At 42.8% G+C, this 21573-nt stretch overlaps 2 protein-coding genes across 2 annotated transcripts; both read left to right on the top strand.

The window, feature by feature from the left end:
- Positions 1-283: 283 nt before the first annotated feature.
- Positions 284-5156, top strand: LOC118784962 (allograft inflammatory factor 1-like). Its single transcript, XM_036539463.1, has 6 exons — positions 284-385; positions 1844-1905; positions 2249-2315; positions 2967-3008; positions 3910-4075; positions 4902-5156. Exons 1-6 carry the CDS (start codon positions 367-369, stop codon positions 4987-4989), a joined length of 444 nt encoding a protein of 147 aa, XP_036395356.1. The 5' UTR covers positions 284-366; the 3' UTR covers positions 4990-5156.
- Positions 5157-7449: 2293 nt separating this feature from the next.
- On the top strand, positions 7450-20802 carry LOC118784470 (protein PRRC2A-like). Its single transcript, XM_036538711.1, has 15 exons — positions 7450-7585; positions 8702-8879; positions 9635-9731; positions 10336-10411; positions 11209-11352; positions 11535-11794; positions 12162-12244; positions 12462-12610; positions 13049-13139; positions 14134-14332; positions 14627-15125; positions 15350-15588; positions 15889-16186; positions 16569-16767; positions 17031-20802. The coding sequence occupies exons 1-15, from the start codon at positions 7471-7473 to the stop codon at positions 20077-20079; spliced, it is 5676 nt and encodes a 1891-aa protein (XP_036394604.1). The 5' UTR covers positions 7450-7470; the 3' UTR covers positions 20080-20802.
- Positions 20803-21573: the final 771 nt, after the last annotated feature.

Below are 21573 nucleotides of genomic sequence, written 5' to 3' on the forward strand. Positions count from 1 at the left end.
GTGTGTGTGTGTGTGTGCGCGTGTGTGTGTTTGTATGAATGTGTGTGTGTCCATGTGAGTGTTTGTGTATATTTTGCCTATTATGAAGCTAAGCATGAGGTCCCTCTGCTTGATTTCTGATCCTGCTTTCTCCAGGCTTGCACCCAGTTTAGGTCTCACTGCATGTGAGAGGAGAACTTGAGCAATGACCAACACATTCTAACATTAACTCTCACACTTCCTCTACGCCTCTCTATTTAGGCACACCACAAAGGCTTTGACACTTTCAGTATTAGCTCTTGACCCAGCCTCTTCGTGTCTCTACCCTGCTTACTCTGTCTCTCCTGTCTAACTCGCTTATTTTCTCATTCACACAAGAAGACAGACATGGACAAAAATGTACAGGGTAAATTATTTTATAATTTCAATGAACTCTTCTTAATCTCTCTCGCTCTCTCTCCCTCTCTCTATCTCTCTTCTTTGACAGCAGACGTCTATTTTCCATGTCTATTTCACTGTGTTGTTGTTCCTTATATCTCTTTGATATGTAATGTCCCTCTTCTTTCTTTGTTCCAGCTGACTTTGTGCATATATATACTTTATATGTATGTGTGTGTGTGTGTGGGGGGGGGGGGGGGTGCTTATTTCCTGTAGTTCCTCTAATTCGTGCTTGTGCACTGCAATGCAGAAATGCAGGAACTAATGAATTGTCAATATGCTGAAAATCCACTATCACATGAGTCTTTTATCTACATATCAATTTGTTAAATGCTGAGCTGTGGAAGTCACTTCTCATGTTCAAATGATAATATTCTCAGGTTTTTTTCATGATAATTCTTGATAATTTTAGCTCTGGCTGTGTTGCAGTGTGGACAAGATTCAGAGCATTGCATCAATTCTAATGTTTCCTGGGTTATTTCTAACACAAAAATACCTGTCAAAACCAAGGTGGAAAGTCAAACAAGAATGCATGTATTGTACTGTATGTGTACTTCACTGTTAGGCACCGTGCACAGTCAGTTCCTCCTGGGTGGAAACAATTGACTTACAACCAGTACGCTAATTAATTCTGTTTATGTTTATTGTGTCTTCATGCACACATCATCAGAAAAGTATTAAGGTAATAGAAATTCAGATTTCAGCTTAAATTATTTTAAAGTGTTACTTGGGTTTTTCACTGACGTTAAATGCATTGTGTAGGCGTGAGCACGCATGTGCGTGTCATTTTATGTTTGCATGTGTGTGTGTGTCTGTGTGCATGCATGTGCATGTGTATGTGTATGAATGTGAATGTGTTTCGGCATACATGTGAGATTATGTTTGGGCATAGAAATATCTGTGTGCATGTATAAGTGTGTGTGTAGATGAATGGGTGTCTGTGTATGAGCCTCAGCTTAACTTGGTGTCTGCTTTCAATTTGAAACCGCTGAACTGAATTTAGTCAGATATCTTGTTAGAATCTTGTTAAAATTTTGTTTTCTGAAACTTTCCTTGGAGGTTAACTTTGAACTAAAGAGAGGAATACAGTACATAGGCTAGCACACAGAAGCAATCACTATGTTAGTTATGAAATAGAGCAAGTTTGCTCTTATGATCAATTTTATATTTAGAAACTAACATAGAGGTTCTCTTTCTTTCTGTATGATTTTCTAAACTGAAGTATTCTCAACAGACAACAAGTCAAGTCACAACAGCTGAATTCACTATCCTTTCTCTAGTGTAAACTTAATTCATGTGCAATACAAGCTGCTTCCTCCTTCCTCCTTTCACTTCTTGCCTATGCAGTGTTATACATTTCACAGTTTTTTCTCCAAATAAGGAAATACAGTTCAACAGAATAATTCAGTATCTAATTTCTTTTAAGGTGGAAAAGCGTTTGGGATTCTTAAATCCAAACAAGAAGAAAAACTGGAGTCAATAAATCAGGTGTGTGTGTGTGTCTGTGTGTCTGTCTGCCTAATTATCTGTCTGTTTCTTTAGTCTGTCTTTGTTTATCTTGTTTAAATTCGTAGCTCTGACATCAACATGTTCATAGGCCTAGCACTATGCACCATGGCATAACTGGGCGTTATGATCAAATATCCCTTCTATCAACTTTATTTTTTAGTATCATGGTCACAGGCACAACAGGAATAAACTGTAATTGTACAGATAAATAGTTGCACAAGCCTGCGCATATTAAATTCAGAAATGGTCATGCTGGAATGTACAACAACTGTGCAACTCAAGGCCATAAAATACAAATGTAAAATTCTGTTGCTTTGTGAAGACATTTCTTGATGATCCCAAATATGCAGATGAAGAGGACCTCAGCTCCAAACTGGATTCCTTTAAGAGTGAGTAATAATCGTAACCAGTAGGCCTACGGTGGTGCAGTGTGACTGAGGAAACAGCATACACGACCAATTGCAGTCAGGTGGTTTCGTCTTCAGATATTATTGCACATTGGTACACTGTCAAAAAAAAAACATTTTAAGTGTATTCTGTTAAATGGCTTTCTTACTGCTTTTAAGATGTCATCTTGAAAACCCTATATGATTGCAGCAGTGAATCGTTCATTTGTCTTTGGCATACAAACAAAGATCACAGAGGCATTTGGCCGAGAGACAGTTAGAATACATTTTCCATGGCAAAGACTTCACTCTTGGTTGATCCATTCAGTTTTGTGTTTTTTCTTCGAATATGCAATAACATGCTGAATTCACATTTTTGTCCAGATCTGTCTGACCAAATCCAACAGGCATTCAGATAACATACACTTCCTTCACTGGTCTCAGTGCAATCAAAAACACCTCAGAAACACAGCGATGTTCAGAATATCAGTCTGGTTATGCCAGCAACAGAATCAGCTGCTCAGCATATGAAATGTGTCTGTATTTCAGTATAATGTTGTGTCATAAATCATGTCATGTAGCATTTACACTGAATTTACATTTTGAAACTCATCTGGGTACTATCCTGATGCCAATATACTCTTCTTTCTGCAGAGAAATATGTGGAGTTTGATCTCAATGACCAAGGAGAGATAGGTAACAGTAATGAAAAGCACATTTATTTATGTTATTCTCAGTGACGTTCACAACACCATCCATTTAAAATCCTCATATGAATGCCTATTATGCTAGACAATTTGCACATAAGTTATTTTAGATACAGGTTGAGCAAACTGAAACATGACTTTACTGTGCATGGCCAAGAAGTACTCAGCATCAGAACATGCATTAATAATACTCTCATCAAAACTTCACACGTTTATGTAAAATGCAATGCATTTGTGTATTATGATACGTGCATCCCTTCATCACCTGAGGCAGAAGCTCAACAGTTGCAGAATTATCCGTTGCACAGAATAGCATTAGTAAATTTTACTTAAGTAGCAGTTACTCACTAGTCTTGCACAATGCCGCCTGAAGTACATTCTGGAGTCTGCCATTGAAGTTGGCATAAACAAGAGATAACCTTGTAATCATGCTTTTTCTTTAAACTGTATCTAAATATTCCAGAAAAAGAAAGTTTGCACACTGTTGCTAATGATGAATACATGAATTCAACACAAGAGGGATTCATGTATTCATCATTGCTGCACAGTACCTATCAAACCTAGCCAACTAAACCTACTTTGCCCGCTCAAATCTGCCTTATGCAACTTATTATGCCATACAAAACTCTACCTACCTACACCCTAACTACGAATGTCATAGTTTTGTTTCAGTTTGACTTGAAACTCAAACATAATCCAAAGCAACATTAACTAGCTCTGCACAGTTTGAGTTTTCAGTTTACTTTTGACAAATTAAGAAATAACAAAAAAAAAACCTACCATGTCGATTGTGAGCTAAAGCTCTACTCATGTTCTACTCATGTCACATTCATCTTGTCATCTCTCTCACTCATTTTGTCCTAACTTGTCTTCCTAACTTGCCTTGTCAGACATGATGGGACTTAAGCGCATGCTGGAGAAGCTGGGCGTGGCCAAGACTCACCTGGAGCTCAAGAAGATGATAGCAGAGGTCGTGGGAGGGACTTCGCGAGACACCATCAGCTATACTGACTTTGTGAGCATGATGCTGGGCAAGAGAAATGCCATATTGAGACTGTAAGTCTGAAAATTCCAACATGTTATTTCAGTCATGATTTCAGATGTAATCTGCTGTGTAGTCAGCCAGTAAATGAATCTACTAATTAGCCACTAAAAGGTTAGTGTTAGTAACAGACTTACTGTTGATGCTACCCAGGCAAGAGTGCATGAGTTCTTGATTTAATCTGCAAAGCAAATACATTTGAAAGTGTAAGAGTAATTAAAGAGTTGGACTAGTAGTCCAAATATTGCAGGGTCAAATATTGCAGTGTTGTTGAGCACTTGAGCAAGGTGCTTAACCCAAATTCCTTCAGTAAATACCTATATGTAGAAATGTAAGCAATGGAAGTCACACCAGGTAAGGGTATCTGCCACACCAATATGTAACACAAACACAAAATTTGTTCAGTTGAGTATTTTGAATGACCAAGCTAAAATTAGCTATGTTCCATACACAAATACTGAATATCTGCACAGCTGAATGGCATAAATGATGAAAATTTTGTCAGCATATCTGATGAAATTATGAGTACATTAACAGTTAGCAACCAATGTCATGTAATGTTAATAGTCATTTTTAATAACAGTAGCTTTTACTTAGTGTAAATTCTGATTCGTTATTGTATGCAGCTGAGTCACATATAGATATTTCAGACTTCAGATAGATTGCTAGCACTATTAGGCCTAACTCTGAAGCTCCAATGTTGCATCAAGAGTGATTATGAACTTTCTAATGGTAATGCAATGCAACTGCAATGGTAGGCCTAATGAACTTCTTGTGTTCTTCCTCTAAATGTGGTTCCTTCTCCCTCCCTTCCCCCTCCCTTCTATCACATGCACACAGGATATTGATGTTTGAGGACATGGGGAAAGACCAAGAACCCAAGGAGAATGGTCCACCACCCCGCAAAACTTTCTCTGACCTTCCCTGAAGTCATGCTTTTTTGCATTTGGATATGACAGATCGAGACAAATACTAATATACTGAACATCAATGTTATAGGGAAAAAAAATAATGCTACATGCAATTATAATACAATGAGTACGCAGTAACGTTGTATCCACCTATTATTCATTTAGTTTGATTTAGCTTGGTTATACTGTGTGAAAATGATAAACATTGGAAGTAAAAAAAAAAAAAATCAGTGTAATAGCCTATTGTAATTGTTGTACAGTATGACAATAAAACGTATGCAAAATACACTTTCATTAGCTGTATTTATTTTAAGGTAAAACGTATGAATAAGTATGGGTAAAATGAGAAATCACGGGTTGAAGTGTGATTTAATAACAACTCCTACTCTCCGAGCTGATAAATACGTTCATTCAGGGGCTGTATTCAGATATGATAAAATATATATATATATATATATATATGATAAATTAGCCACACCCTTGTTTTCGCACGACCCGCCCCCTGTATTGCCTGTGTACAGTGCAGTGGCCGCTGATGGTATGTAAGTGATGGATGAGTCTCCTTCTATGTAGGTAGCAAACGTCAGTTAATTTTTCTTTTTTATTAAATGAAAAGAAACGAGAACCCAACTCAGCCATTTCACAAACATCTGCCCCACAGTCCCATTCCATTATTCCCTAATAATATTATATATCTTTCTTTTCGTTTGTGCTTTCCATATAGCTAGCTAACTATAAACAGACCAGCCTCTGCAGCTGGCTAGCTGGTTGCGTTGTTTTGCTGGCCATCTAGTTACGGAGCAGCGAATCGCACTGGTGTTTGACAACTGCATTTTCAGTGTCCATTCACATATCTAGGTAACATTAGATCTGCAGAGATTCGAAATATATCGGGACTACGCCAGGTTTGTATGTTTCATCATTATGGTGTGTAACTTCGATAGTTTACGTTTGCAGCATAGTTAACTTGCAAGCCAAATGCCTTTTATTCAACGGTGAGTTTGCTAGTCATTCAGTTAGCTAGCCAATGTGTATGAAGTTGGATGCAATATAAAATGAGAAGAGAAGACACAAGTTATTAGTTTTGTTGTTGATGATGGTTTGGAACGTGGGTGGCTGTTGGTGGAAAGCGGGGTAGAGTGATGCAAAAACATTGGATGTAGCTAGAAAGCAAGTAAACATTGCCAAATAGTTTCTCACATGCAGACAGCCGGCTTGTTGATGTTATTGACTGCATCAACATACACTTCTGGGGCCTAACCTGGTTAGCTTTCTAACCTTAACCACTCTGCTGTCGCCATTTTATTAGCTAACCTTAGCTACCTGGATTGCGTTAGTTATTTCTATGGTTAGACTAGGTGGAGAGTATTAGTCATCTAGCGCGTTAAACTATTTAGCTAGCTGGCTGCCGACACGTGTTGTGCGAAAATACCGTCTAACGGTTGTCATTATATTTTGACAACGGTTTATTTAGCTATATGATGTTAAATTTACGTGCATGCGTGCAGATGATGTTATATAGTCAAGTTATCTGTAATTAACATATTTTCCTTATTCGCTTTGGTGCTAACTAGCCAGGAAATATGACACATAGCTTGCTGGCTCGCTAACGTACTTGTTATGCTATCTGAAGCAAATATTATTTGAGGCATCTCTAATATTATCTCTAGCTGGACCGTAGCTATTAGTTGTTAGGTTGATTGCTACCTAGCTTAATTAATTAATTAACTTAGCTAGGTAGGTTGTCTAAGGCATATTGTGGTTACTCTTTTGAGATAGTTTAGCAAGATAGCTCTCTGGTGAATTAGCTGACTTTCAGATGTTGCGCAAGAACTCAAAGTGAACCTAGGACAGTTATTTAACAACACTGTTATCATAGTCCAAGTGTGTCAGCTAACGTTAAATAACTACCCTGTGAAATCGGATCGATTCGGTATTTGTGATTGTTACATGAGAGTGTGTATCGTTAGTTGAGGATATGATTGAGGATGTGACGTATGATGGAAATAATGGGTGTGATAAGAGGCAATTCTAATATGAGCTCCTTAGCGCGGTGGCTCAGGTTAATGTAGATGGGTTCCCATATTCATCACATTGTAGCTGTACTTCATTTGGTGGTGTATGAATATATTCATGCATGGTTATCGTGTTTGTTCCCGCTCGGGCTGGTTCCAACAGAGTTCCTTAATAACTACGTATTGTTTTGAGCACTGTGTCAGCATATTCCGAAGTCGTCAAAACACACCTTCATTTGTATGTCTTGTGATTCGTGTGAAGGAGGGTTAGCGGGCAATAGCAGCCCTTTCATCAAGTTTTGCGTCTTGTATTAAACCAACTCTTCACTCTCTTAGAATAGGAATTGTGCCCTTTTGAAATTGTGAATGTTGCGGGTCTGCAGCTCTGTGTCTCTTGAATGTCCTGTCCAATACATTTAATTCACTAACATTTCACTCTTAACTAGTCTCAGGGCTCACCGTACTCAATGAGCGGACAGCGCAATGTCCGAGCGCCCTGGGCAAACGGCAAAGGGGAAAGATGGCAAAAACAAGTATTCGTCTCTCAACCTGTTTGACACATATAAAGGAAAGAGCCTCGAAGCACATAAGCCAGTTGGTAAGAACCTTTTGCCTCACTTTCTCTCGGGTAATGTAATAATCTCTCTGATCGTATGTGTCCCGCACTTTAAATGACTTGAGGCATATCACAGAACTGGGGTATTAAAGGACAGGGATAAGAAGTTGAGAGTAATACTGTATTTCTGTCAAAAAAAGAAATATTGGCACTCAGTGCATTGATATGACATCCTATTGTGGTCTAATCTGTAATCAGAATTGGCTTCAGTTGAGAATTACAATAATAGGGTACTTAATGTTGATGGATCCTTTATGTCTAGGATTCCCAGAATGTCTGCCAACGGTGCCCAGCATCATTTTGGTAGTTTGGAAAAAGCAAACATTCAGTATGGATTTCAGAATTAATTTACCACTTGATCATAAGAAATGATTTGCTGTTTTTTGTGTCTTAAAAATGCAATTTAGTGTTAAAAATGTTAAAATACATGGCAACGAACAAATGATCTTCTATTCAATTATTATATTCTTTTTATTAGTTTATTAGTTGCTTAACAGACACTTTTATTCAGGGTGACAAACATGGCCTACTCTCTGAATGTCAACACATGGATTTTATATGAATTTACCTGTAGTCCTCTGGTTACAAGCCAGGTTCATTAACCACATGGCCATCTTTTCTATTTTGTGCTTTTGAAATGGCACTTTAAAACGTCTGAAAACCTGTGGTTGTTAACACAATTTTGTATTATGTTTTTTCCCCAAGATTGTTACATGTATTAACTCTGGCCACACTTTAAGCCCAGTGGGAGTCCCTGGTGTATTTTTTTTTCGTGAGGGTTGTTAGCACTTTGGTAGGCACTTTGTACACACAGTGTTTTTTTAAACATAGCACACCGATTACAAATGTAGATACTTATCACTGATCAACTGTTAGGGCCCTCGAATTTCTTGTTAAGGTGCAGTGTCTGAACCATAACACCAGTGCAAGAAGCACTGGGAAGAATAGCTTGAGTTGCAAGTCAGAATGCCAGTGTGTCAGTATAGAATGAATATACTGTTCTCAGCGACATCATATCTGTGTTTAATGCACTGTGCTGTTGAGTCTGTGAATTCCACTGTATTGAGTCCTCTCTTTCTCACTCTCCCCCCTGTTCAGTTCCTCCCCGCCATGGTCTGCAGTCCCTTGGTAAAGTTACCTCTGCACGGCGGATGCCCCCACCAGCCAACCTGCCCAGTCTGAAGGCAGAGAACAAAGGCAACGACCCCAACATTTCTCTCGTCCCTAAAGACGGCACAGGATGGGCAAGCAAGCAGGAGTCTGCCGACCCAAGGAGGTAAGGCCATGCTGTCAGCTTGTGCCAGAAATGTCATACAGTATCTTACAAGTTTCATAAAGTGGAGCTTCCCACAGTTTGGAAGGGGGCATAAGTGTGGCTAATATAGAAACTGTTAAAGTGGAGTTTGTGGAAGTGAAACCATGAACCACCAAATCCTATTCTGATGCTCTGGTCATCTGAACAACTTGAGCGGCTTATTAAAGATTGCTGTCCAGTGACCATGGAGATGTACATGGGCGATTGTTCTTCAGTCTCTTAAAAAAGCAACCCGCTGAAGAATCTAAGGATTAAAATAACATGAGGCAGATGACATGCAAATCTTACACAACTGAATTTTTGGGTTGAGAAACATTTACCTATAACATTCTGTATTGGTAATCCAACCAAGTTTCAGATAAACAGTTTACCTCCTACAGCTGGCTAACAATTTAAAATTATTACATTTATGCATGTTAAGCTATCTTATGAGAAGGGTTGCTGAAGCATATGTATTTTTATTTTGTTTATTATTGTAAGTCTCCTAGTGAAATGAGACAAGACATCAAAACACATCTCAAAAACACAGGGAAGAGCCACTCATTATGACAGTCAAATTGAGGTCAAGAGCTTTCAGTTCCCAATGAAAGGGAAACATACTGCTCAATGTTGTGCATGGGAACATTAATTAATGTGTCTGTGCATTGTGTGGGGATGTGATGTATGTAGCAGTTGTGAACTTTGTTGAACTGACCTGTCCTCCTCCTCCTCCTCAGTACCGATGTATGGTCAGCTCAGCAGCCGGCGTCGCAGCAGCCTGTGGCTATGCAGACGCCTGCGTCCAGCCAGCCGAGGAACCCACCAGTCCCAGAGGTACTGCACCATAGTTCACACACTCATCTGTGTAATGATATATACACAGTAGGCCAAAGGCAGGTGGGGAAATTTGTCATTATGGTTAAGCCCCTTTTCATTTGGCACAGAAGGTTTCCTCATCTCCTCATTTGAAATGGGAGATGTAAGATGTTATATTGAACAAGGCTTCAGCTCCATGGATATACATTTCAAGCATTTCACTGTGATTACAGTGATCTATTTCATTACCAGTTTATTGCAGTTTTGATGTTGTGGCTTTTCTTCAGAATTCTGGATTGCAAATAAACAAATGTAGCCTTTATATAAGAGTATAAAAGACCTATACATGATCTTTTTGGAGATTTTAATGATATCGATCATTTCTCAGACACATGGGCTGGTTTGCCAAAAGATATTATTGAAGTGCCTGGAAATAGCTGTACTTGACTGTACAAGAGGTCACTGTATTTTTGTGACAAGTTTGTATTTTTGTCCTGATCAGTTTTAATGTGCTGGCAAACAAGGTTGAATACCTAGAGCATGAAGAATCCGTGTGTGTGTGTGTGTGTGTGTGTGTGTGTGTGCACATGCACGCACATGCCTGTATGTGTGTGTGTTTCAGGCCCCAGCTTCAGCTCTCGCCACAGGGGCAAAGTCCTGGGCTCAGGCCAGTGTCACGCATGGAGTGCCAGGAGATGGTGAGACTCTGCACCACTGATGCCTTGTCTTTCTCATGATGTCTTATAGAGGTTTCCAGTATCGGGCATCTGTGCATGCTGCATCAAACTCAACATCAGACAGAAGTTCTTAAAAAGGGTAATATTTGCGTTATTGAGGGCAGTAAATCACTGTTCTCACCTACTGCAACAGACGTGCAAGCTTAACTATAGTAAATTCTCAAAAGAAGAAAATGCTCACTCAGATTCTGTGTGCATTTAAGACTCAGTTTTAATATTCACACATTAACAAGTTGTAATTCAAAAGTCTTCATCAGAAGTATTCATTTGTTCTGTTGAAGAGCTTTGCTTGAGTTGGAACACTTTTCTTTCATGATCCACATTTATAAGGTTTACAGATTTATACCTTAAATTACTGCCAATAATTTAAAAAGCTGGGCTTGCCACTAAAACATTGCATACAGTTTCTTTTAATTTTATGAAATGTTTGTTAAACATTAAGTAATGCTGGGTACGGATAGTGCAGCATATTACAATTTACAGGACTTGTATGAGCTGTGATTCTGTGGGTTGGACTTAGACTGTGCTTCTTATGCACAATGACTGCTGTTCAGATCTTCCTCTTGGCTTTTGATTAATGCTGGTAGTTGGCAAGCTCAAAACTCAGCTTGGAACTATGAGAAGGCCAGAAACTGAAACGGGAAGTTCTCTTGTCTGCCTTTTGCTTTTCTTTCTCTGGAATTTTGCCTCCCTGTATATTCATCCATTGTCTGCCCCCTGTCAGTGTACACTTAAGGACCAAAACTGGGTTTCTGTAGGTGGAAAGGGATCAAACCAACCATCGCCATTCTCTCGCGAGGAATTTCCCAGCCTGCAGGCGGTTGGAGCCCAGGACAAAGCTGGCAGGGAACAGGCCACTACAGATCAGTGGTATGGGCCCGGACCAAGCCTCCGCCCACAGAGTGAGTACCAGATTACATTACATTTATGTTTAGTCATTTAGCAGACACTCTTCTGTGGTGTCCAAGGATCATTTCATAAAGTGGCTTGAAAATGGTACATGTAAGACACAGCTCTCCTGCCACCTCACTTTCGTTCCCTTTCTCCCTTTTCTTTGTCTTTACCGTATGTTCTGTCTCCACAGATGTGATAAACTGGCAGGATGGGGGAGACCACGCCCTGAATGTGGTCCAGCCCCGAGGGGGGGTAGGAGAGGTTGGGGTTGAGGGGGCGGTGTTGTTGGAGGAAGCTATAGAGGGAGTGCATTCCCGTCACCAACAGCAGCAGACCTCATCCTCTCACATACCCCAAAGTTACTCCTCTGCCACCAGCCCCACCCTGCCCCTGCCACCGCCCCCTGTAGTCCCCCAGTTCCCCCCCTACAGAGGGATTGTGCCTCCATTTGTGAGTACAGCTTCTAAGCTTCTTAATTCTAAGACTTCAGCAGTATTGGTTGACTATAGAATGAAGGAGTTATGTCAGGAATCAGAGGGTTTTAGAATTGATGTTTCGCACATAAATGAATTACACTTTTGATGTAAAATACATTAGACGAGCCTTCATGTCAGTCAGTGTCCGCGTCTGACCCTGTGAACGCAGCCACACCATGTGGTTTGCCGGTATGATTTGAGCCACATTATGGTTTAGACACTTTCCATGAAAAGAGTCTTGCTGACCAATTATGGTTGAAGTTGTTGTAGTGGAATTTAATTATTAGCCTGTTTAACAGCTGGATAGCTGACATATGTATCCCCTTTCCCATTTCTTTCAGATGTACCCTCCATACCTGCCTTTTCCATCCCCGTTTGGCCCCCAGGGGACCTACAGGTACCCAATGCCTTCTGAGGCCCCCAGGCAAGTGGGAAATACAGACAGATGCCACATATCTCTGTCTCCAGATGAGCAGCACTTCTTTTTTTGCTGTTATTGTCGTAAAAACTGTCAGCCAATCTCCTGAAGCACAGGACAGTAACCCATGTTACTCTCACCCTTGATGTACTGTCCAGTTGGCTATATGCGTTATATCAGACCCCACAGTCAGTATCACTGCTCCCTTTCTTCCGTTCTGCAGGTTCTCTCGCGTGCAAAGTGGGCAGGCTTCCCAAGCAGGAGGGTCCCTGGATCAAGGGCGAGAAGCAGTGAAGCGCCCCTCCATTCTAAAGCAGGATGACTTGAAGGAGCTTGATGAGCTGGATCATGATGGGGATGAGGGCTGGGCTGGTGAGACACATTCAAAACCTGTAGCCTGTACACATTTTAGCAAGATCTGGGGACTGAGTGACAGAATTTCCAGGTTATATGGTTTCATAGACCATGCAAGTCTGTGTTTGAATTTATCACAATAAATTGTTTGTGGTGGAGGTTGCTGTGCTGTTGTTCAAATAAAACCTGACATGTATGAGCTATATAACAAACACACAGATAGTTTCTCTTAGATTGCACTGCATAACACATTGTTACAGAATATTTTACGGCACAATATACAAAAGACAAATACTGTACAACACAGGACGTATTGACACATTTAAAAAGCCACTATCAGCTTTATGCATCCCACCAACTTTGAACAGTTGTATTTTATGGAGTAGAGTAACTGAAGTGTGTTCAGCCGCATTACATGAGTCCTTACCCTATCTGGAAATGACCTTTTGTCTTAAGGGGCACACGAAGAGATAGACTACTCGGCCAAGCTGAAGTTCAGCGACGATGAAGGAGAGGAAGACTTGGATGAGGACAAAAAGTGCACTTGGTGAGATGGGCCCTGGAGAAGAATTTTATGTCTAATTGATTATGATGAGGATTTTCTGTTTTAGAGAAATTAACTTCCTCTCACTGACAGTTTGGATCATGTCCAAATATAATGCTCAGATGAAATGCAGTGAGCTTTACTGGCATTCTCGTCAGCAGTTTGGCACTTAAGGTGAGGCACATGCTGAAAAGAACATCACCCCCCCCCCGTTGAAATTTGGAGGTGGATCTTTGTGATTCTGTTACATCGCCGGCTTGTGGTGCCGGTTTTAGAATCAAAAGAAGATAAGCGTGTGACAGGATATTCCAGCTAAAACTCTTTTACTGCTACCAATAATGCTCTGGCATGGTAGGAAATAGACATTCTAGCATGATAATGAATACAAACATGCCTCCAAATTGACAAAGAAATAGTTAAGTGAACAAGAAAATAATCTTCTTTTACTGGCCCTCTCAATCTTCAGATCGTGTGAAGACCTGTAAAATATATATGGTGTGAACAAAAGATAGCAATAAATGAAGGCAACCGTGAAATCTGAATAAACAGGGAAGCTCTCCGTGAGCGAAAATGGGGAAGTGCCGCGGGCAGTTCCTCTCAATGACATCGGTGCCAAAGGTGGATACAGAGAATACCAATTACAAAGATGTTAATACATTTGAACATGGTTTTTGCTTTCGAAAAATGTATGTTTATTTGTTGCACATATGTTCTATGTAGTGTTGTTTGTGTTAAAAGCATGTTAAAGATAAGAATCTTTTTAATGTATTTGAAAAATAATTCCACAGTTGCTTTTTTTTCTGTGGAGTAATATTTTTGTAAAAATGTCATCAGGGTTTGAACAAATGTGGAAGTGAAAGCAGTGAAACACTAATATTGTATGCAACATGTCAATGACAAAATTAGCCAACAGTATAAACATTGGAAGTATTTGGTTGGAGTTGTAAATGCAGTTTGCATTTTGCAAAGGCAAATTAATGTTTTCACCCTTTCCCAGGGAATCCAGGGACAATAAGCAACCCATAGAGGGACCCACCCCGGGCAGACACAGTCACAGTCCTGTCAGCAGAGGTGACACCTGTCGTACCACTCCCTCCTCCAATGACAGTGCTGCCCCGCCTTCGCCCAGAAAGCCAGACTGGGCTGAAGATGGGGCAGGTGACTGGGTAACACAGAGCAGCCGCACTCCCTACCAGGTAATTGACACAGGGTAGAACTGGTCAGGATTTTCAACTGTCTTAAAGGTTTTTAACTAACTGTCAAGTGTGTGTATCCTCAGCTTTAAACAAATACATAATGTAATACAGTCCAGCCTCCTTCACTTTAGGGCCACAGCGGTTTATTTCCCTTGTGTTCTAGCTACAGAGAACTTCAAAGAAGATACACAGTTTGGTTGGTTTCAGTCACCCAAATTAATCAGAGGTCTGGTGTTCATGTTTACATTTGCCAAGCTTTCACTTATACATTCCCCTCCTTTGTCCCCCCTCCAGGACTGTCCCTCCCTGCAGCCGGGCTCCACGCCGATCTCTCCTACCTCCGCCCCCTTCCAGAAGCTCTCCGCCATCCCGTCTCCCTCACTTCCCCGGCACAAGCAGCCCTCCGCCACCCCCACGCCACTCCCGCTGTCTCAGGCGGAGGACGAGGGTGAGACGTGGCGACAGCGGCTGAGGCAGTCCTCCTCGGAGATCACTGCCGCTGTGGAGCGAGCGAGGAGGCGCCGGGAGGAGGAGGAGAGGAGGATGGAGGACGAGCGGCGGGCCGCCTGCGCCGAGAAGCTGAAACGGCTGGATGAGAAGCAGCAGCGGCAGCAGCAGAACAAGCCCGACGTCATAGCCAATGGCAACCGTAGCCCCTCCCTCTCTGCCTCAGGCCCCTCCCCCACCCTCAGTCACCCCTCGTCCCCTTGCTTGGACTTTAAGGAGCCCCCCCTCCTGTCTGCTCAGACAAGAGAAAGGCAGGGCAGCAACAGCAGCTATGATTCCAACACAGGTGAGTGTGGTCATACGAAGACGACTACATGATACACAGCGATACACAGTTAAAAGTATGTTAGCAAGCTAGCTAATTGTCAGAATGCTTGTTGCTGCAGACCACTTTAGGTTTTCAGGTGTATGAAATGGAGCAGAGTAGGGAAAGAAGAGTATGCCGTAGTAAACTAGTATCAGTCATGTTATGTGATAGTGTACTGTTCTGCTCCCATTGGCTGCCCCCAGACTCTCAGCGATGCCTGCCACCCACGGCAGTGCAGCTTGCCGTCCAGGACATAGCTGAGGCTGGGGAAAGGGAGGAGGAAGGTGTAGCTGCCAGCAGCATTCAGACCGCAGGCGGTGCAGATTTGGTAAAGATGGAGGGTTTCGGGGGTGGAGCTGGACGCCATGGGGGTGGCCTTCATGTTCAGGGGTACTCAAAATACCAGAAGTCTCTTCCTCCTCGCTTCCAAAGACAGCAACAGGTCAGTGTTCATATCATAAGATGAGTTTTGTGAATCGTGTAGGTTGGTATGTGGTTTGTCAGTGTACCCCCTGCAGTCACTCAGTTTCATTTTTTATTGTGTATTTTTCCCATCAAGTCAGAGAAAAGGAATTCATTATCTGTAAATGGACCATCTGTATATTTTCTTGTACTTGTATTTTACACTGCTAAAATGTCTCTGTCCAATGTCCAGTATGCTCTTAATTGCCGTCAGTAGTTTTTAAAGTTCAATTTGATCATCAGAAGATTTCAGTAGGATTACATCTACTTCTCTTTTAAGGAGCAGCTCTTGAAACAGCAACAGCAATGGCAACAGCAGCAGCAACAGCAACACAACCAGGTTGCCCAAAGTCAGCCCAAACCCCAAGCCCTAGCCCCTCAAGGCTCCTCCCCAGGAGCCCCCACCCATCCTGGCCCAAAACTGGCCTCCCTTTTTTCACATAACTCGCTAGGCCACCCACCTCCTTTGCCTGTGAATTTTGACCCCCGCTGGATGATGATGGTGCCTTATATGGATCCCCGAATTATGCAGAATCACCCTCCGGTGGACTACTACCCTCTGAGCATGCATCCCTCAGGTTAGTATTTGTGCCAAAAAGCTGACAGACTACACTTCTGCATCAATCAAGACTACAGATTTTTAAGCAAGTCTGCTTATTACAGTACTGACTAAACTACAGTGGAGGGTGTATAGCTACTGCAAAATGTGGTTTCCTCTGTGAAACAGTGGATTGTACAGTGATAGGGATCTACATGGCTACTATTTCCATTACTCTATACACCACCCATAGCAGATGTAATATAGTGTTCAGTCTGAATCATCTTGCTGTTCATTGTTGATATTTCAGTTTGCTGGTAGATTAATGTTCTGATATCTGTGTGTGTTATATTTTATATTAAGTCTTGGATAAGTGTAAAGCCTGTTACTGTAGTGTTTTGTGCTGACTCATTTTCTCTCAGGTCTTATGGGCCGTGAGCGCTCCAATTCAGATGGCTCAGGTTCAGAGCCATTCAACCAGCAGCAGTACCCTAGACCATCTCATCCTCCCCAAGGGACTCCCTCCATTGATCTGAAGCTGGCGTGGGAACCAGACATCTTTGCAGGGGGCAGGGATGGCTCAGGCGGGCTGCAAGCAGGGGAAAGTGGCAAAGGCCAAAGGTGAGAAGGGGAATATGATCTGGGTGTCCTGGAGGGAGTGGAAAGCGGGTTAATGGAAGTTCTTAGGGAGGTGAAGATCCAGCAGTGGAGCCTGATACACTAATGAGCCTCTCACAATAAATACAGAGACACACAGAGATGAAAAAATTGATCCGTAAGAAAATTTATTAGCAACCAAGATGTAAATGACAGGGATTTAACTGACAGTAGTCAAAGCTGTTGAGTCAGTGTATTTATGTGATTTTTATCCACCCCTGAACCAGGAGCAGTGCTTCGCCAGTGCCTATGCAAGATGGAGGACCAGGTTCTGTACCACAGGCAGTGGAGTCATTGGCTTCATTCATTGCACCCAACTCTTCTCCCTCAAGCTCTTGTAACCAAACACCTGGATCTGTTGTGAGCCAAGGTGGAGGAATAAGTGGGGGTGGCAGTCAGTACCCCCATCATCAACAGTCCCTCTTGGGGGTTACGGATAACTATAGCAGTTTCTCTGACTGGGGAACCAGGAGAGGCTCCCATGAGCAGCAGAGGGGTTGCAGTGGTGGATATTCACATAGCTGCTGCCAGCAGGATGAGGGCCCTCCAGCAAGGACACTTTGGGGAGCCCCCCACCCCCACTATGAACACACATGCCGTCCCAACCATTCTCCTGTAGATAGTATGCCCCAGTCAGACTACCACCAGCCCCGTTGTCCTCATCCCTCTCCTTTCCCGTTCAAGTTTTACAAAAGGGAAAATGGAAGAGAGGGAGACAGGTTAGGCAAGATGAAGAAAGATGACTCTTCAAAATCTCTCCACCAGCCCTGCCTGTCTTCCTCCTGCTCCTCATCCTCCTGTTCCTCTTCCTCTGCTCGAGATGACAATGGTGTCAAGCCATTTCTGCATCATCTGCCTCCCCCTCGTAGCGCGGGAGCTGGAGTGGGAAACAACAGAAAGTCAGACAAAGTAGGCATCCCCCCTGCTCTTTGTTCCCAATCCCTGTTCATGCCTCCTTCCCAGCACCTTCCTCAGCAGCAGCTGCAGCACCATCCGAGACCAATCCAACGTGGGTATGGACACAAGACCCAGACTCAGTGGGGGCCAAGACCTGGGCGCAGTGGCATGAGTGGTACTTCTATCCATAACAGGAAGTCAAGTGCAGTAGTGAGCAGTACTGCAGAGGAGTCAGCTAGTCTTCAGACAGAGCACAAACCATCCACGCTGCCTGAAGGCGGGAACGCTAACAAGAGAGTGGGGCCTATAAAGAGACCTGTGCTGAAGGAAACGAGACGAGAGGGGGGGAAGGAAGAAGGAAGAGAACAGACAGCTGGAGGCTTAGGGAGGGACACAAAGCAGGAAAGCAAGCTGATGCCAGCTAAGCAAGATGCCCCGAGTTGTCAGATTTCCATTGTACCCTCCAGCAAAGAGGGCACACCACAGTTAGTTAAACCAAGAAATGGTGGGAAGGAAGGGATGGGAACTGAGCTGGGTAATGGACCCAAACAGGGGGATTCCCCCTCTCTGCCCTCAGGGTACTCTGCTCCCACGTCCCGATGGAAAGTGGAGAACTGTCATGAAAGAGTAGGTAGTGGCTCGTACCAGCTCCCAGCTCCCCTGAAAGGCAGCAGAGGCAGAGTTGGCGAGTTCTACGGGAGAGGACGGAGCTACAGGGCCAACTACACAGGGAGCAGAATGGGTAGCAGTAGACATGGAAGAGCAGGAGGATGGATCAGTAAGGACTACAGATTGACAAGCAGTGGTTACCACCGCTCCAGGAATCAAAGCAGCAGTACCCAGGATTCCACACACTGTAATGTGGAGGCTGCTGTTGGGAGTATGAGAACTGGACAGAGAGGCTCACAGCTGAATCCTGGGCGTGCCAGGAATCGCAGCGAGACCAGGAGCGAGGGGTCAGAGTATGAGGAAATGTCAAAAAGGAGGCGACAGAGGGGGTCAGAAACGGGCAGCGACAGTGCAGCCAGTGACCTTGGCCATTCTGACAAGGAGGACAGGAAACAACAGACAAAGAATGGGCATAGTACTATTAGTAATCCCACATCTGCCACCGTTGCAAACTGTGCTGCCAACACTCAGTCTCGAGCTCCCCAGACACGCATATTTACTCCGAGGGGGGTGCCGTCAAGGCGGGGCAGAGGAGGCGGAGCAGGAGGGAGCATCTACAGAAGCGGTGGAATGTCTAATAGTCATCGTGCTGAATCCAGTTTCACCGCTCACAGCTGGGCTTCGAAATCATTCTGTTCTGTCCGCAAACATCAAACTCAGTCACAGTCCTCCCCTCATAAAGATGAAGAGCATCGAGGTGAGGAGCATAAGGACAAGGCGGTAGATTCATGCCATTCCCAGAATCAGAATCTAAGCACCCCTCTAGAATCAACCCCTGCCATCCTCACATGTGCTCTTCAGATCTCTCTTGAAAATGGTAATATAGGAGATGAGCACTCCTCAGCTAATCCTCATGATAATTCCACCTCTCTTCCTCTACCTCACCCTGTACTGGATGTTCATGGTTTTCCCTCCCGCGGCTTTGATAATCCACCCCGACGTCACCGGAATTACCGCATCCTACACCAACAAGACAAGCCCCCCCGATTCCGCAGGCTTAAGCAAGAACGAGAGAATGCAGCTCGAGTCAATGGCAGCAGTGGTACAATAGAAGTAGGGGGGCAACAGCAGCAACAGCTCACTGCACCCTCCCAGAATTCTTTGCAAGAAATAGATGGCTCTTCCATCACCACTAACACAGCCACTAGTCCCAATATAATCCATAGTACAGTGGGCAGTTCCTATGACAACAATGAAAATAATCAGTTGGGTTGTATGAAAACAAATTCGTATAGCCACAGCCACCACTACACCCTAACTGAATGCTCTGAGCACCAGTGCAGCCACAGTCAAAAGGCAGGATCTAAAGAGGTGATTTACACCAAATCACTGGACATCACCAGCTGTAATTCAGACCAGGCCAATGAGGAATGGGAAACGGCCTCAGAGAGCAGTGACTTTGCAGAGTACCGCAAGGGAGGTGGAGGAGGGAAGTCTTGCTCCGCACACATCCCCCACTCTGATGGGAGAGGGAGTGGAGGTGGGAGGCGAGAGATGACAGAAAATGAATCTACAGTGTACAAGAGGAGCTTTTCCAGCCAGCGACCTGGCATGGAACGACAGAACAGACGAGTAAATACTGGTGGAGGGGAAGGAGAAGGGAGGGCCCTCCGAGGCACACCAGGTGGGGGTGGAGTAGCACCCAGCAATCGAGGCAGTAACCTCGGTGACAAGCGTGGCAGCTGGCCATCCCCCAAACTTAGAAAGTAATATAAAGAAACTAAAACTGAGCTGAGATTAACTGAAAATGTTAAAACTCATAACCTGTCTGTCCTATTTACCCAAACCCTTTCTTTGTCTGCTCCCATACCTTTATGTATTAGTCCAGTATTGCTCATTGTGTAGATCAGGAGGCCGCATATGTGGTGACTTTCTATCTTGATCACTCTAATCTTCTATCTCATGCCCTCTTTCAGCAGTTAAAACTGCCCCCTTTGCATGTACCTCTCTTTGTTAATTTGTTCTTTACCATCATCTGTTTGAAAAATACCATCAAGTACAAAACAATGAATAGATACACACTGAAGTACTTTATTTCTGTTGCAGTGTGTCGGGGGCACCCACACAGAAGGGTCTTAATGCAGATGCTTATTTTAAAAGATTGTGTTTATATTTCTGTGTATATTTGAGCCTGTTGGTATTCAGTCGGACACCTCCCACTTCTGCAGATTTTGATTTGGTTGGTTTGCTTGTTTTAATGAGGAGAGATAGGAGATTGTCTACTTTTTTGCCACTGTGTGTCCATATTATGTGTCCATATGCAGTCCAGCATCTGTCCCTTACTAATGAGTTAGGGCTGTTTAAGATAATGTCTGCATTTTTTGGGTTTTATATAGAAATTCTTATGCTGCTAGTTCAGAATTACAGCATGTATTGTTCACCAGATTTCTTTGTTGTCAGTGGTTGTCCTTGGTTAATTCTAATGTCATTGCCTGACAGTACTGTTTCTACATGCAGTAGTTTGACTAGAGTAGACCAGTCTACTAAGAAGCACTCCTCCAGTGTTCAGAACTGTTTTTTTTATTGCCTTTGTAAGGTGTGTTGTATTTTTGAAGTAAGTTTGCTTTCTGCAGTGTTTCAAATTCTGCTCTTGAAGAGCCAAAATTTGTTTGGTTGAGCACTGTACTATCATGTACTCATTGTAAGTTACTATTAGTGTAGTTTGTTATACTTGAACGACTGCATTGTACAATAGTCATTGATGTGTCTTACACTTCCAAAAGTGGCAAGTTATAGAAACCTCAGCTCTTTGTGAGTGCTTTATAAAGCTGATATTTATAGCTATATTTAAGGATATTTCAGTTCAAAACAGAATTAGATAAGTTTTATGATATGCAAGTACTTACATGTAAGATTCCACATTCTTATATGCATTCTGTACACATCAAACCCACACCCCCAGTCTGTGTGTTTTAAGCCAGCCTCACTAATGGGGGCTTTGGGGAAACCGAAAAAGTCTTTTTGCTCAGGTCTCTGATCTGACACCCAAAAATCATGTAGAACAAGCTTTGTATGAGAGTGACAAGGTACAGTTTGTGCAAGATAAAGTTTGCAGGTTTTAAACACAGAGTGAAAAACTAGGTGATTTTATACATATGATGAAACATGTCAACATTTTTTTCTGGGCTTCCCCTTTGAAACCATTACCTAACCATAACCATAACTGTGACTGAAAACTACACTACTGTGTTATGTAGTACAGTA

The sequence above is a fragment of the Megalops cyprinoides genome, chromosome 10, assembly GCF_013368585.1.
Source record: "Megalops cyprinoides isolate fMegCyp1 chromosome 10, fMegCyp1.pri, whole genome shotgun sequence".
NCBI lineage: Eukaryota > Metazoa > Chordata > Actinopteri > Elopiformes > Megalopidae > Megalops > Megalops cyprinoides.

Bases quoted from the DNA above. Each gene is read 5' to 3' on its own strand.
- LOC118784962 (XM_036539463.1), top strand. The intron at 2,316-2,966 runs GTGAGTAATAAT...TTCTTTCTGCAG, and splicing joins CAAACTGGATTCCTTTAAGA to AGAAATATGTGGAGTTTGAT. The intron at 4,076-4,901 runs GTAAGTCTGAAA...ACATGCACACAG, and splicing joins AGAAATGCCATATTGAGACT to GATATTGATGTTTGAGGACA.
- LOC118784470 (XM_036538711.1), top strand. From the start codon at position 7,471: ATGTCCGAGCGCCCTGGGCAAACGGCAAAGGGGAAAGATGGCAAAAAC. The intron at 12,245-12,461 runs GCAAGTGGGAAA...TCCGTTCTGCAG, and splicing joins ATGCCTTCTGAGGCCCCCAG to GTTCTCTCGCGTGCAAAGTG. The intron at 13,140-14,133 runs GTGAGATGGGCC...ACCCTTTCCCAG, and splicing joins GAGGACAAAAAGTGCACTTG to GGAATCCAGGGACAATAAGC.